The 17173-nt window shown below is 48.9% G+C and overlaps 1 protein-coding gene across 4 annotated transcripts in view; it reads left to right on the forward strand.

Annotated features, from left to right (window-relative positions):
- Positions 1–2027: 2027 nt before the first annotated feature.
- Positions 2028–17173, forward strand: part of GATA6 (GATA binding protein 6) — a 35078-nt gene continuing 19932 nt past the window's right edge. Inside the window, exons 1-3 of one of the 4 annotated variants that reach the window (XM_079982719.1) lie at positions 2028–2261; positions 2732–2943; positions 4475–5481. In XM_079982719.1, the coding sequence (XP_079838845.1) occupies positions 4542–5481 (940 nt within the window). In that variant the 5' untranslated portion in view covers positions 2028–2261; positions 2732–2943; positions 4475–4541. Of the gene's footprint in view, positions 2262–2731; positions 2944–3747; positions 3833–3904; positions 4020–4474; positions 5482–17173 lie in introns of those variants that run through there. The other 3 variants (XM_079982722.1, XM_079982720.1, XM_079982721.1) reach the window with 3 other exon arrangements.

A 17173-nucleotide genomic window follows, 5' to 3' on the forward strand; every position in this document is an offset into this window, starting at 1 on the left:
TCCTGGTGGGGGCGGGAACTCGCCACGCAAAGCCACTTCCGGGCCTGCCCAGGAGGTGGGGTTGCGGGCGTCACGCCCACCCCACGTGAGCGGGGGCTGGCGCCAGCCCCCGCGAGACCAGGGGAATCCTCTTCGGGCCGGCCCCCCCAGCCAGCCAATCAGCTGGTCGGCTGGGGGGCGCGGCTTCCACTATTTAGGGCCAGCGCGGAGGGGGCTCGCCCTCTTTTCGCTGGCTCGCCCCCACGTTTTTCCCACCCTCCCTCCCTTTATTCGGGTTTAGGCTCAGGCAGGTCTTGACATTGCTATGGACTTCGGTCTGTCGCCGCAAGGGGCAGGGTAGGAATTTTTCCCAATTGGCAACTTCGGGCCTTTTGGTTTTTCGCCTACCTCGTAGCAACTCGTCACAACTTCTCGGCATTGGCGGTAGGCATTGGTAAGAAGGGGTTAAGACGATGTGTGGGGGTGGAGGAACGCCATCACCTCCCCCCAGCGAGCGAAGGGTGGTCCGTTAAAGGACCCCGGGGGGCGTGGCCCTGTCCGAAGCCTATGGAGGTGTGGGCCAAAGGCACGCCCCAGAGCGGTGACCCGGGGGAGCTCCTAGTCGACGTGCCTCGCGGGAGTCTCCCCCGATATAAGGTTAACCCTTCCCCGTGTCTCCAGCAAATGGGCTGGAGCCGGATAGCCGTTAGGACCAATGCCTATGCCAATGCCTCTCATTCCTGAATTCAATAAAGTTGTGGCCTAATTCGCCCAATTAACCTTACATACGGTGTCTTGTGTCTTTATTTATCCTGGTGGGGGCGGGAACTCGCCACGCAAAGCGTAGCTTCGCCTAGGAAGTTGGATCACGGGGGCTTTGGCAGAGCACAGAGCTGTGGGGCTGTGAGCGTGTTTTGCAGCCGACCTGTCCCCGAGGCTTGCTTTGCGCAAAACTAGACGAAGGGCGAAAGCCAGCCTTCCCTGAGCAACGCTTTTCGGATCCCAGCGCCTGTGGATCTCTGCACAGCCGTGCACAGAAATGCGTGCTTTTGGATCATCTTGAAACTCGGTTGTCAACAAACACAACCTTCTTCATGCATGTATGCACGAAGATGGCAAAAACAGATTCGATCCATTTTTCATTTCAGGTATCTCAACTCCCGCTTCCCTTCCAGGGAGGCTGTGAAGTCGAATCACCTGTTTTATCTGTTTCTACGTCTAAGTCATTAAGTGTCATTTTCTTCTGTCATCTCCTGCAGGAAACGGCTATATTTTCTTTTTCTTTTTTTCTTCACCCACTCACTCCGTTGCAATTAGAAGTTTAACCGAAATAAACTAAGGCTGTTTTCAAGAAAATGTGTTAAGCGACACATTTGCTCTCTCGCTCTCTCACACGCACTGCAGGAGTCAGACGCGAACACCGAGGCACATACATAAAATGACTTGTGTGTGTGTAATGAGCACACGCGTAAACAATAAATAAATGTATATATATGGATCCATACAGTACACAGTGTATTCTGACCAGCACACTCAAAGATTATTAAATAAAAAAACATTCATAGCAATCTAAATAGGTAGTGGCGGGGTCTCCCTCTTTCCTTGTCTAGAAAAGACAACAATAACACCAACAACACCAACGCACACACAAACCTGTCCCCCGATGAGAAATTGAGGCATCTGCGCCCAGGAGGGGCGCCGGGAAACGCAGCCCGCTTCGCCGAGGCCACGAAATTGTTTTCCGACAGATACAATTCAAAAACCCACTGAGAGAGAGCCGAGCCCGCTCCTGGGCGCAGATGCCTCGGTTTCTGGACCGACTGATGATGACAGATACCTAGTTGATAACCTCCGAGGGAAGAAGTTATTTTAATTTCCAGTCACTTTCCTGTTAAGTACCATATCGGTGTGTGCAGTTAAGATAAGAGAGCCAAAGGCCCAGGAGAGGGAGCGAGAGGAGGAGAGGAAAGGCAGAGAGCGGCGGGCAGGGAAGGCCGAAGGAAAGAACCGAGGTCCAGACGGGAGACCCCGGATCTCCGCAGATTTGGTCCTGGGCAAAGAGACCTGGGTTTAGCTGCCTGGGAGGGATCAGAAGCGGAAAAAAGCGGGGGGGGGGGGAGGCCGCTTTAACTTCAAAATAAAAGAAAACACATTTTCTGTACTGATTCCTTCACAGGAATCTTCGCAGAACTGGAGGAGCGAGGAGAAAAACGAAGAAACAAAATAAAGGAAGAAATATAAACCTTACCCATGACTCAATTTAAAATCAGAGGAGGAAAATGGTTTGTGTATTTATTTATTCATTCATTTATTTACTAGGAAAAGGATGTGATACCCTGAAGCCATAGAATAAGAGGAAACATAAAGGGGAAAGATGGAAGGGATGACATTGCACGTGAATTCCCGAGGCAATTTTGGGAGCCGCGCGTTTTGCCGGAGGGATTTTGCCTGCGCTCGGCTTTTCCCGATCCTGTCCCAGCCTCGCCTCGCCTCCTTCCCTAGCACCTCATTGGCTTACAAGGGGAGGGAGGGAGGGAGGGAGGGAGGGAGGGGAGGGCTGGCTTGGCCTCCCCTCCCCTGCGCCGGCTTGTCTTCCTGGGCGCGCGGGGGGGGGGGCTGGCTGGCGCTGGGACGGGCACCCCCGCCAAGCCACCCCCACCCAATCAGCTAGCCACTCCCACCCAATCAGCTAGCCACCCCCACCGTCCCTCTTTCCCTGCCCCCACTCTCTCTCTCCTCGCTGTTTGCTCAGAGCTCCCGGACTCCAATCAGGACTTGCTGGCTGCACTTTTCCAGCGGCGCGGAGAGAGGCGCCTCCTTTCGCTCGGCTCTTTATACGTGCAGCAGCAGCAGCAGCAGCCCCCGCTCGCCTCGCCTCTCCGCCTTGGCAGCTTTGCCGCCTGCAGAGACACACCCGACAAGGACCGTCGCAGAGCCGCCGCCGCCGCCGCCGCCGCCACAAAGGTGCGACTGGGGAACTTGGAGCGGGAGGGGGGTCCCTGGACTTCTCCGGGGCCCGGCGAGGCCCCCAGCCCGGGCAGTCAGCATCCTCTTCTCGGGGTCTCCTTAATCTGCCCCGTCGGCCTCTGATCGCTGGCATCTCGGCTGCCCCTACCCTGAGAACCGCCCCCCTTTCGCGGGAGAATTTGGGCACCTCTTGCCTCTGGGGCCGGAGGGCGGGCGAGGCTTTGCATGCTCTGGGCGCGCGACTGCGGCGGCACTGGGACGCTCCCCGGATCAAGAGTCCGGAGCCTGGATGGTGGGGAGGGCTGGAATAAGGCCGAGACGGCAAGCAGGGCTCGGGGCTTCCACTGGCCGGCGGACGAGGCCCCCTTCCCAAGATGCGCCGGCGGGTGCCCCTCGGCAGGCCGCGGCGAGTCGGAGAGGAGGCGCAGGAGCCGTGGCTTAGACTGGCACCAACCTCCTCCTCCTCCTCCTCCCTTGGCAGTTTTGATCCTCGAGGGTGGGGGGCAACCCACACAGCCAACCCCGACCCTGCCTGCCTTGGGACCCCCAAGAAGGAAGGGTGTCACTGACCACCCCCTGACTTTCCTGCCCTTGCGCCCTTGGGCACCTTTTCTCCGCCGCCCCCGTTCGATTGCATTGCGAATTGTTTTCATTCTGGAGCCTCTCCAGTGACTCATTGGCTGAAACCAAGGTGTGGGGGTGGGCGGGGGTGGCTGGTCCTTGCTGAGGCGGCCCCCAGCCCCCGCCCCCTCTGGCTTTTGTCGCTCGCTCTGCCTGTAAGCACAAGGCGGCCCGGGCGGAGCGAGCGGGCAGGCTAAGCGCGGCGGTTGCTGTTCTGGGGGCAGGCGCTACGCCGGAGGGACTACTGATCCTGGAAGACGCTGAGGTGGGACCAAGCGAGGAGTCGCCTGCGGAGATCTTCCCACCCAGCCCAGGCCCGCTTGCTTGCTTGCTTTGCTTTCCTTTCGAGGCGGCGCAGGCGCTGCGCTTTCCTGCTGCGTCCCCGCGGAGCTCCAAGAGCTGCGTTGCGCTGCCCGCGCGGCTGACTCCTCTGGCTCGGCTCCGTTTTGCAGGTGGGAAAGCCGAGGCTGGGAAGGAGGAAAGAGGGCCGGATTGTCCAGCGGGGTCGTGGCAGGGATGGGATTGGGGGAACCCAAGGAGGAGGAAATGCCTCGCTTCTTGTGCTTCTTGTCCGCGAAAGATCCGGACAGGAGGACTGCGTGGCAGCCGGTGTGGGAGCGGAGAGCCGCGCACTCTCGACAGGCCTCGTTTTCTTTGGGGTCAGCGGCTAGCTACGACGGGCGGTTTAAAAACCCTTTCCTGTAGCTTCGGTTGTGAGGGTCGCGGTTCCTTAGTAGTGAGTGGCTAGCACTCTGCACGTACCCAGAGGCACTCTTCGCCAACAACGTGCTTCTTAAGTTGCAAGACTGAACTCGGGTGGTTGGGCAGGTGGGTGGCCGGGTGGGGAGAGCCCCGTCTACCTCTGGCTTTTGCTAACGGGCTTTCCCCCTCTTCTCTTCCTCCCTAGCTTCGAAGCAGGAGCTGCCGCCGCCTCCGCGAGGCCGAGGGAGAATTGCTGAGCGCCTCGGGGTTGGATGGCCCTGGCTGAGAGTGGCTGGTGCCTGCTGAAGCGCTGCGGCCCCGACGACTTGCCCTACTCGTTGGCACCGCGGGAGCTGCCCTGCCCTTCGCCGTCGCCCTCCTCGTCCTCGGGCTGCTCCCCTGGCGGCAGCGGTAGCGGCGGCGGCGGCGGCGGCCGGACCTTCAAGCAGGAGCCGGGCGGAGCGCTGCAGACCTCGCAGCCGCTGGGCCTCCCCGACGGCCGGCCCTTTCTGGGCCCCTTCGTCTCCTTGGCCGCGGCGCCGTCCGGCCTTTCCAGCTGGGAGGACGTGCTGCTTTTCGCGGACCTGGATCAGGCCAACAAGCTCATCTGGTCCAGCCGCACGTCGGCCAAGCTGAGCCCGGATCCCTCGCAGCCGCTACCGCAGCAGCAGCCGCCGCCCGTCGAGGATATGTACCACCACCCGCACGCGCATCACCATCCGCATCACCAGGGCCTGCAGCCGGGCCCCTACGACGGCTCGTCCCCGGGCACAGGCGGCGCAGGCGGCGGCTTCGTGCCTTCCTCGGCAGGATCGCCCGTCTACGTGCCTACCACCCGCGTGAGCTCCATGCTGCCTTACCTGCCCAGCACCCCGGGGCCCGGGCAGGCCGGTGGGCCGGCGGCGTGGCCCCCGCAAGCGGGCCCAGAAAGCCCCTCCGCGCCCTACGGCGCCACCGGGGGCGGGTGCGCCCACCCGGCGTCGGGCCGCTTCAGCTACCCGGCCAGCAGCTCGCCGGCGAGCAACGGCGCCGCCCGGGAGTCGGCCGCCTACAGCCCCCGCGAGCAGTTCCGGTCCTTGAACGGATCCTATTACGCGCCCTACGTGGGCTCCCAGTTCACCAGCCCGGGCTGGGGAAGCCCCTTCGACAACTCCATGCTGCACTGCCTGCCCAACCGGGCCGGGCCCCTCGCCATGCGGCCTTCCAGCGCAGGTAAGGCGGGGAACCAGGGGGTGGCAGTCCAAAATTGGGGGGGAGATGCAGGACAGGGAACGCAGACGGGTGGGGAGGGCAGGACACGGGAAAGGCCTGGGTAGACTCTTAGCTCTAAAAGGTGCTGCTGTGTTTTAAAATGTGATGCTGATGATTTAGGCTTTTAATATGAACATGAACGGAGGTTTCTAGTGTTCTTGGCTTGACAAATGAGAGGCACATTTTCTACCCAGAAATCGCCACAAGAACCCAGTTCCTAATCACTTCTGCACTGTCTTGGGTCCACTGCGCTCCTTTGCGCATGATGCGGGAAAGGACCCCGAAACTGCAGAAGAGGAGAAACGGGGATCAAAAGCTGGACCCGTCGGCCGTGGCAGTTGCGCGCGGCCAGCACAAGGCAGAAAGCCCGGCGCTTTATCTTCTCTCCCCGTAACCCTCTCCAAGTGTCCCCTTCACTGTTGCTGGGATTCTGGCTTGGCCAGGACTCGGGAAGGATTTGTTGGGAGGCAACGGTCAGGCTTTCAGCTGCTCCTGACCCGGAGGCTTGGAAGGACCGGTTCCTACTCGGGAAATAAAGAGGGCGCATCCATTCCCATTCAGATATTAATCATAGTCTGCCTCTTAGCGATGTACAGGAGACCCAATACAGAAAGACAAAATGAGTTAAAGCTAGACATAGTTGTAGTTCGTATTGGACATAGAGATAGATATACACAGATAGAGGCTGATGGATGTAGAGGTTTCCGTGTAAATGCCTGGTTCCCCACCCTTCCCCATTGCCCCAATGAACGTGGTTGGATGGTGGCCCTGTTTATCCATTGAGTAGGAAATGGATGATGGAAAAGGGGTTGTACGCGCGCGCGTGTGTCCAGATTCAGGAACTCTGAATAAATGAGTGTACCTTCCCCTTCGCCATCGAAACTATAGGGATGACATCTCTTTGAAAGCAGACAGTCCAAGACAAATTCAGGATTTAAATATTACGGTTGTTATTTGTGTAGCTGATGGGAAACGCTCATTAGGAAACCCCGGTGGAGGGAAGGTCTTGGGCGAGGAGATTTGGAGAGCTGCAATGGCAGGCAGGGAAAGGGTTAAATGCCCCCCTTCCCCGAAGGAGCCTTCAGGCTACCATCACGCGCCCTAGCGCCGACCTAACCTGCAGTTTGGGGCTAAGGAGATGGTAGGAAACTGAGGCTTTGAGCAGCGTGACCTCACCTTGTGAGCGCCGTTTTGTCGTGCTGGGTGCTGGGTTGAGAAGTTTGGAAAGGGAAAGAGATTTCCTTCCTCGGGGCTGGAATCTAAGGGTGGCGCTGGGAAAGATGGCCTCCCTTTTCTCGCCCGCAGCTGTAAAGATACCTGTGAACAGAGGCGCCCCGGGGAGTTGGCCTGAGAAGGGGTGGCATTAAAATGCTATAGGGCTTTTCCGGGGAGGGAAGCAGGCAGCCTCATTAAACGTGCCTTTAGAATCCTTTGGCTTTCCGTCGAAGATCTTTAAAGGCCATAAAACATATTAAAATGTGTGAATGTGTGGGTGTTAAAATAATTGCCCGCTAAAACTTATTTATTAGAATCAGGCATTTAAGTTTGCTTAGTCCTAACGTGCCTGTTCAGGGTTGAATGTTCAGCATAAATTCAGTGAATATACAGGATAAATAGCAATTGGATAACTTTTAAGTGAAATGTTGTTTATCCCAAATTGGTGGGGCAAATGTAGAATTTCAGCTGCTTTTTAAGATCCGGCTACTAGTGGCCACAATTCGTTAGTGAGCATTGCAAAGAGGTTTCTGGGGTCCTCTTCCTGGTTTCATTTCTATATATGAAAATCAGACCCACCTAAGGAGTAAAAAAAAAGCACTGCTTTACTCTGTGGTGGTTATTATTCAAAAAATTTAACTCCTCTCCTACTGATCTCCCTAAATAAAATAATGGCATAAATAAATATCTGGTTGTCATATTTATTTCCTTTAAAAAGAATAAAGCAATTAGAATTCCAGCAATTAAGATTCCCTCTTTCAACATTTGGAAGCAGTCAGTAATATCATTCCACGTAGGTTCCTTTAAAATTGATTTGTCTTAATCCTTTGATTAAATGGTTGGGGAAAGACCCTGGGGAGAAATGTCTGGGTGTCAGATATATTTTTAAACCAAAAAAACTTTTGGACAGGATATTTTGGATTTCGTTCTAGTAATCTACTTTTAAAAAAGGTCTTCCAATTTCATACAAAACATGGGCATTTAGTCCACAACATTTACCATCACCTACCTACCTGCTTCACCTGTGTGAAAGCCTCACCGTTTGCGTTTCCTAGTGGGAGAATTAGCACAAGGCCTCCCACCCTGACTTGGTTAGCCCAGGGTAAATAGAAGGTAAAATGTGTCTAGTATAGTGGCTAATAATATAATTCCTTTTGGGTTTAGCCACAAAAAAAGAGGACACTGCATAAGAATATAGCAAGTCCCTGGGTTGAACAGAACTTTAATGGGATGGTTGAAAGAGAAGGTATCACTTCATTATACCTTTTCAGATAAATCTACTTAAAAAAAAAAAAAAAGATGTTAGGAGCCGCAAAGCCATCCCATATATCCATTTAGTTGGAAGTTAGGTGTTTCATTTTAATATAGCTTGGGGACCTTGTGTTGTGGGAAATGATTGATAATTTAATTAAACTAATATTAAGCAATGTGTTGGAAGATATTTTGGACCTTAACTGGCCATTTCTATAATCGTAATTTCATTTAATGGCAAATATATTTTGGACCAGTTGAGATCTCTAAGGAACTGGACCCGTTTTTTGCTTCTCATAGTGATGTATTTTACTTTCTTTCTTAAAGAGATAGCATTTATTCCCCCACCTTTAAACTGTAGTTAGCAAGACCTACTGTAAAAAGAAAAGGGGGGAAAAGATGGCTGCCTGTATCTCAAATGCCACATACATGCTGACATATGTGCCAAAAGACAAGTCACAAACAGCTGGGACCCTTGCGGAGCTGCCAAACACTTGGCAACTGCCTTCCACCATGTCACACCAGGCTCCTCGAAATGGATTTTGTCAAATGGACCTTTATTGGGTGAGGGTGGAGGAGAGAGATGGCTGTCACATAGCGCCAGGCATGAAGCAAGGCAAGGATAAATGTGCAGGGCTGGGCGACCGGTTTTTCTTTAAAGGGTCCAATATTTTAACTTCTACAAAGTACTGGCTGCTGGATCAGGCCGAAGACCCATCCGGTCCAGCAATCCTGGAACTGGGTTGGAAGCCAACCCAATGGTTCTGGGAAGCCCAGTAGAATGACCTGAGCTCGCTTGCAACAGCTGCGATTCCCAACAGCTGGTATAATATACCTGCCTTGATTGCCAAGTAATGGCTTTCTTTTAAATCTCGTAATAACCCCGGCCGGAATTTAAATAAAGGGGCGGGACACCTTTAAAAAAATAAAATTAAATCTAAAACCGAATCGCTCGGGTTCTTTTCACATGCAACCCTAGAACGCCGCCCCCGCCCCTGCCCCCTGTTGAGAACAATGGAGCAAGCCCAAAGCGCCCTGATAAGATAGAAACCTTTGAAAACTGGCTTTATTATAGTTTTTCTCAACGCTTAGCATCGATGTTCTCCGGGCGAGGTGTGAAAAAATAGCTTAAAGGGAGAGACGGAGATATCTGTCCGCCACCAATTTCTCCACCCTCCCCTTGCTCTTGAGGGAGAGAAAATGTGCTCATTGTATTAAACCACAATAGGCTGCGCAATTGCTGCCGTTGATTTTTTTTTTCTCCTGCAGACAAAAAACCCGGGATCGTCTCCCCGGGCATTTCTTTGCAAAACCCAAATCGAGGAAGTTAACCTAATCAAGGGCCTGCGATTGTGCCTTCAAACGGCTGGGAATGATTGAATCAGTTTCAAGGTTGGGCGCCCCAAAGGCTGTTGCTCTATTATCCCTTGGATTTGACTAGGAACCGGTTTTATTTGACTTGGCAAAAAATGGGGGGGGGAGTGGGAGGGGAAGAAGAGAGGACTGTGTGTCTTAAATTAGTTCATCTGCATCTAGGGGACGTGTCTCTGCAAAATACAAAAACTCAGGCTGCTAGCTGGTTAAAGTTCAGTGAGTGCTTTTTAGCCCATTGATTGATTGGGTAACCTTTTAAAACAAACATTAGTTTCTCAATACCGCATTGTTGTTAAAAAAAAAAAAAAGTCATCCAGGATGATTTTCCAAAATCAATTAGGAGAACTCTGAATGAAATTAAGCATCTTTTTTTTTTTTTGCTAAATAATGCGGAAGAATCAAATATTGCATTTTTGAAAAATAATTTATCTAAATTCGCTGAATTCAATACTATGATAAAATCAGAATGGAAAGCTCTGTGTTGAAAATAAGTGTTTAAAGATTAATATATTAACCATTGGTGCTGAATCATTTCAGAAGAAACCCCCACAACTCATTTGTGTCACTAAATTGAAAGCAGGGTATACTCATTTTTTATATAAAAAAACTTTAAATATTTGTTTCACTCCTTTTTTTGAATGAAACAAATATTTAAAGGGAGTTGATTTTTTAAAAAACCAAGTATACCATACTTATTGTTTATTTTAGTGACACAAAGCTTTTTACTACTCTAAATTAAAACTAGTCCATTGCCTCACAGTAAAAATACCTCCCACCTGTCTATACCCAACTCAGTCTTAACTGTGTGGGACTTTACTGTATCCATGATGTGATATCTAGAAAGATGTTGCTTTTTCAAAAAATCAGAGTTCTCTTTAGAGTCCCTAAAAGCCTTTGTTCCAGTTCTAAATAGACTTAATGTATTTAGAAATGAATTCAACAGGGGGGAACCTTACTGCGGAGTTACTGTGTAACTGTTCTCAGAACATTTGAGGAAGTAGGCTGTTGCCTTAGAAGACTCACTGCAAGCAGTTACATTCTGTTCCTTCCTACAATGATTCCAATACCAAGGCCAAGTATTGGGCTCTCCATATGCTACCTTTGTAACTGGTGCAGAACAATAGTTGTAGGCAAGATATTATCAGTAAGCGTCCCTGGATCTAATCTTAACTGAGCCATGGAGTCACTGGGTGGTCTTGCACTAATTATGTCTCTCACTTAACCTCTTCTACTCCTTGGTCAGTAATATTGACACAGTCCTAACCTACCTAACTCAGGTCTAAGTGAAGATCCTTGGGGAAATGTGTAAATGTTGCTTGGCCAGTATTGATGGTAAAAAATAAAGATTGTCCCAAGTTCTGTTGGACAAGTTACATTTTGATGCTTGGGGGGGGGGATTTGATAGCCACCCTCTGATGCAGATTGAGGGAGTCCTCATTGTTTGTGTGTAAAACACTGTAGGAGGGGAGCCTTTGGATCACAGCCAATACATGCATCCTATGTACATTGACTAAAGCTAAGGCCCATTAATCTAAATGGTACTTATAATGCAATCCTATACTTGTATGCTCAGCCCCACAGAGTTCAGCAGGACAATATAAAGTAATTGGGGACGTGGAGGGATGCAAGGGACAGATTTGCTTCTGGGGCCCCGATGCCATTGGTGGTTGGGACCAGAGGCAAAAGCAGGTAGAGTAATGGCTGTAGTTGTGACCTTTGTTACTTTCTACACATTTGGTCCCCTGGAGTATACGGTTGCAACCTCACTTACGTAGAAACATGCATAAGATTGCAGCGCACGGCTGCAATCCTGCACACACTTACCTTCAAGTGGTTTCAAGGAGAACTGCTGTATAGGATCGTTCATTCATTGAAATACTTCTATATAGAGTACTCAGAACTCCATTGGAGGGACACTAAATCACAACAATTTCTACCACCGTCACTATCCTTGCAGAGTCTGGGAATAAGATGTACTTTGCTTTTCCTGCGCACAGTTTATTTTGGTAACTGTCACTAATAAACAAGTACACTGGGAAATTCTTTGTGTAAAGTAAAACTGAATAAAACAGAACGTAAGTCTGAACCTCGTCCACTCACTTCTCAAGGAGAGTGAATTGGGGGACCGTATTGCCATCCAGCCTAGGCATACAGCTGATGCAGACCAAATTTATATTGCAATGCACATGTCAGTGCTTTTAACCTGCATAAGCTCTGTGCAAAGAAATTTGCTTCCACACACCTTGCTGGATCAATATGTTTATGTAGATTTCCTATATGTTTTACAGTAAATTTCCTGTAACATTTAAAAAAACATTTACTTCCTAAATTTCTGATGAAAGTTCTTTAATAGGGTAGAAAGTTCTATATGAACTGAAAGGCTCCTGTCTCCTCCTCCTCCCAGTTTTAGAACAGCTTCCAGTCAATGTAGCAAACACTTGAGTGACTAAGATAGACTAAATGGGCCAACTCAGTGCCTGGCAGATTTCTCTGTTACTAAATTGTGCAGGACAAGGGCCAGAATTTTGTTTGGCGGGTGTTGGGGGATTGTGTTGTTGTGTTAAACTTTTGTGTATACACACATTTCTCATGCAAGTCTGCATTCTGTAAATTATTCTTGCAATAAAATTAATTTTAGATCAATATTTTTAAAACTTCAGCTATGTCTACAAAGACACTGTTCTGAAAAATAGATTGAAATAGTTTAATATAGTTTATTGACTGTTAGTGCTAAATAAGCACAGCTCTTTTTGGAATCTAGGTTATGTCCATATGCATACCTGCTTGCATGCTAAACACTACGTTAGCCTGCTTAGATGGGACATACCAGCCTTGATTTTTAAGCCATCTATCGAGCAAGTGAACACAATAAACAGTACTTCACCTTGCAATGACAGCTACAAACATAATGCATATTAATATAGATTCCAGCTTGGGGGGCGTTGAAAGAATGAGGATCTCACAACTAATTAGCTCAAATAATTAATATTAAATTAAGTGCAACCACGAGAGATGCATAAATTGTTACCCGAAATCTGTCCACAGAGTAGATTTTTGATCTGGATTTTAATCATTATGCTAAATCATTGCTGGTTTATGAAATCCAGAATTCTAACGTACGTTTTAAGAAAACAAATGAGCACAAAATTAATCTGGTTTTTTAATGGGAATAAAGTAAAGAGTGCATTAATTTAAATTTTATAAATGGCTAAATTATTTTTGTGTTGCTAAGCAAGATACATGGAAGCAGACCTCACTAAAAACCATTAGGCTTGTTTCCAAATAAACTATACATTTATTTTTGACAGCAGTTTCTCACTATTTAAAACATCAATTTTAATGGATAAACGTAACCTAGGGCGTTGAATATTATGGGTGGAACTTGGAACCATACTTAACTGCAGCAGACTACTGAAATGTCCTAAAATCTCCCATGTCTGTGTAAATTGAGTGGTCTACCTGACAAATTTGTTGTGAGGACAACCAGATAAAGATCTGAAGCATTTATAATTTTTAAAAATAATTTGTTATTTATAAAACCTTTTTTATTATAAAAGAGGAGAGGGACGTCTTATTGTCTCGTGTAAACTCGTTTTCTTCAGGATAAGACACAGCGTGTGTGTGTTGTTTTTTGCATGGGGAGTGATCTCACTGTTTGACTCCAGCGTCTTTGAAGCCGTGGCACGTGAGTCTTGTAGTGCAGAGAGGAATAGATTTTTTCAGGAGCTATTCAAAAACTACAGGCTGACGTTGCACCAGGAATGACTCCTGGCCTGCTGCGATTTTGCCTGTTCCATTTCTGCTCCTTTCCAAAAGACAAGATCTTTGGGGAAAGGGGGGGAGGGGGCTGGTGTCTCTTGCCCCGCCAGGATTTCGACTCCCCCATTCTTGTCGTTAAACACGAATCGCAAAGACTCCTTTGACATTTACGAGGTCCCTTTCACTTTCTTGCGTGCCCAAGAGCAGAAACCTGGGGCTGCAAAGCAGGTAAAGGACAAGAGAGGCAGTTGAAACTGTTTCAAGCTATTTGCGCAGGGAGCTCAATGGGGGGAAAGTTACTTCCAAGCTTGCGGTCGTGCCCATTTTCCAGCGGCTTCTCCTAAGGCAATGATCCGGTGACTTTCAACAGTAATCAATTATTTCAATGTAGGAAAAAGCAGGAACAGCATTTCTCTAGTTCCTCTCGGGAGCAGGGAGATTTGATATGTGGGAGGCCCGGTTCTGCTTTCTGGAAACCCTTTTGAGAATTAACCATGGATTCCCAGAAAGACTGAAAAACTGGGATATTGTTTCTTGTGGGGTGGAAGGGAGAGGGATCATATATTCTCTAGATATGGACTTATCTTGCAGTGACTGAACTTTTGTGATAAAATCAGGCTGTGATCAGCAGCAGACATACTTGGCGGGTGCCTAGGGACACTCAGAGGACGGCTTGCTTGCTTTCCCCCAAAGGTGCCATCAATTTACTTGAAATTACCCCTCCCCCACAAAAAAAATCTGGTGGCATTTTAAAAGGGACAGTGTATTCCTATGCATATCTATTCACAAGGGAGTCCCATTTAATTAAATGGGGCTAACTCCCAGGAAAACGGATATTTGATTGTAACCTAAGAGGTGTTTTGGTGTGTTTTTTAATGGCATGGACTTCTGTGATTATGACCTCCGGCTGGCAGATTGGTTTTAGCATTTTATTTTTTATTTGATTTGATTTTTCCGGTAGCAAAGGAACGCGGCAACTCCCGCTCGCAATTCGCATCCACTTCGATCCCATCAATACCTCTCAACTCGCAGCTTAAGTCCAGTTCTGTCCTAGCTCTGTCCTCTGGTCAGAAAAATAGTCGGAAGCGGGCCGACCTTTGCACAGAGGCAAAACCTCCGATCTTTTGCAGAAGCTTTCTCAGTATGCAGGCTGCCTGCGCTTTTCCACAGCCCCCTTTTATTTCAGTTCCGCAGGTTTTAGGGTTTTTTTTTTTTGGGGGGGGGGGGAGAACAGCCCCTGGATTTGCCAGAAACCTTCAAGGTCCTCTCGAAGTCGAGGCACGTTCCGTTCTCCAACGAAGTACATGGATTTTTGGGGGAGGGGGGCATTAGGCTTTCGCAGCGACTTAATCGTCGCCCCGCCCATTGATTTAAATGGAGTTTCCTCCCCCCTTCCAAAGAAACTGCTTGGGGGGGGGGCTAAAGCTCCTTGCAACTCGGCCCCAAAGGCAAATAGTGGGGAATTTCAAGGGAGCCTGGAGCAGCCTGATCCCAAGCATAATTAAATCACCGATTTCAATATCATTTTATTAGAATCAATAACCCGCATTTTTATATAAAAAATTCATGTTATGTTTTATTGCACTTGCACATTTATGTTGGACACCGCCTTGATATTTCACGAGGCGGTCTATAAAGGTTTCTGTTAATCCATCAATAAAGGCACGCTCTCCTTGAGGGGGAAGCTGCACTCCCGTGCAAATTACTCCAAATACGTACCCAATTTTGACAATAAATTCCAGCGCCTTCAAGGGGGCGAACTCCCCATTAAGTGCGTGTATTCTGCCTGAGGCTCACGTACGCGGCATTAAGAACCACTAAACTCGGAGGGACTGACTTTGTGCAAGTAAGTTTGCACACGATCGGACTGCATGCGGATCCTTGGAAATGAAAAACAAAAACCCTTGTATCTATAGATCTACAGAGAAATGCGCTGGGGAAATTGCGACTTTTAAAATCGCGACAGGGAATTCCCAGCCCTCGACTTATGGTCGGTAACACGTTGTCCTCCGTTATAAACCACGCCATTTTTTGGCTTGGATTTCAAGGAAATCCGGAGCGATCGCAGAAATTGAGTTATTAATGTCCCAGGTCGCGATCCCAGCAAGGGACCCTCTAGATAAGAGGGATAAACCAAGGAGCGCGCGCGAATTGCGAAGTGACTCCGATTTAAATCTCTTCAGAGAGGAGAAGGGACAGGGACAAATTAAAATAACAGATGCTTAAGGCGGCAATCCTAAACGCACTTATTCTAGACTTAGCTCCATGGAGCAAGTGCAGATTTACTTCTGAGTCAAGGCACCACTCGTAAGCATTGCACCGCAAATGCACCGTGTTCCTGGGCGAGTCCTGTTGTTTTCCCATTTGGGTCTCCATCCTTACTCGGAAGGAAGCCTATCTGAAATCGCCAAGGCTTACTTAGCATTTTGCGCAGCGTTTGCTGTGAGAACAGTGCAAAAAGTTGCTGAAGCCAGAAAGCAAAGGCAGAAACTAATTTTGCTGGATTTTAAAAAGCTTGCTTCGGGTGATCTCTTTCCTTTGCCCGCTGCCGCGAGCCGATCCCCGCAAGGGGAAGGGAGACATGCGAGCCATTCAAAGCAGTCACGTCGGAAGACGAGATAGTAGCTGGGGAAGAACCGCAAAGGACTGGGGGGAGGAGAGGGCACGACCGCCTTCCTGCCTGCGGTTCTCCTCGCCTCCAAGGCTGCTGGCTCGAGTTTTCCAGGGAACACCCAGGTTCAGCAAATGCTGAATTTGCTTCCCATTTCTTGACCAGAGCGCCTGACTTGGGTGGGAGAGAAGGAGGAAGGGGATTGCAGCATTGCGAAAGAGATACCTGACCTTCCCTCCGGCTGCTGTGGTGACACTCATGACTGCAATCCTCTCTAAATTGGATTTTTTTTTTTAAGCCCCAATTGAAAGGATCATGTTTTTACAATTTGCTGCGAAGTAAAGGCAGGCTTATTGTTTCTGAATGCAAGCCGGAGAAGTAGGGCGGTAGGATCCATTTATTACTTTCATTATTGAACAGTACCAAGGGCAGGCTAGATCAAGATGGGAGAATACTCTGCAAATTTAGTGTCCAAGTAGATGATTGATGGGAATGGGAAGAAATGGGAGCCGGTTACATCTAGGCTGTCAGAACTGTTCTCTTGCAGACAGACCTCTTATGTCCCCAACCTAAAACAGCCTCTCAGTAGTTCCAGGCGCAGGAACCAGATCCAACAACAAGGCCAGATAGAGGGCCACTCTCTCCCCGTGCCTACTCTGGCAACACAACATCAGGGGTTCATTGATCTCTGCTCATCTTGCATAGTGATATACACCACCATCTCTCCCCCCCCCCCCACTTCCATCTAAGGCAAACAGGCCAGTCTCTGTGTGAAGGAATAGGGAGATACAAATTTGACACCAGCAATGGTAAACCAAGAAGAGAACATTTTGGTCTGCTGGGACTCTCTTGCCACTGATATTAAGGTGGCTGTAAAGGAACGTCAAAGGGAGGCCCCGTAGGGAAACGTGATTCACACCTTAAGTTCAGCTCTGCTCCTTTGGGTCTGATCAAGTCCCAAATGATCACATTTGGACTCCTTGAGGACTTGCAATTCAGTTTCAACCTGGAGCCTCCCTTTAAAATCACCAGCATTTGATTATTTCTGCTTCTTATTTATTACCCCCGCCCCCTTTTCCCTGACAGGAGACTCAAGATGGCTTATATATAAAAATGAGAACAGCTAAAACCAGAAAAACCCAATTGTTTCTTCAACGCTTGGTGCTAAGTTTTTAAAGGGTTGCTGAGCTTATTCGCTGAGCTTATTCTGCATGCATCCCAGCTAAGGGGTTTGTGTGGCTGCATGGGAACTGTATGTACACCACTTTGGGTTCTATAATGGAAGAAGAATGGTGTGTGTGTGTGTGTGTGTAACCTGTGTTTGTGTGTATATATAAATATACCTGCAACTGAGAATTATAATACTGTACATAGATATGAAAAAGATTCACATCCATTTAAGTTTGTGCCACTATAAAATTGCTAGTTTTTAAGATGCCGCAG

Source organism: Podarcis cretensis, assembly GCF_951804945.1.
Source record: "Podarcis cretensis genome assembly, chromosome: 7".
Taxonomy (NCBI): Eukaryota; Metazoa; Chordata; class Lepidosauria; order Squamata; family Lacertidae; genus Podarcis; species Podarcis cretensis.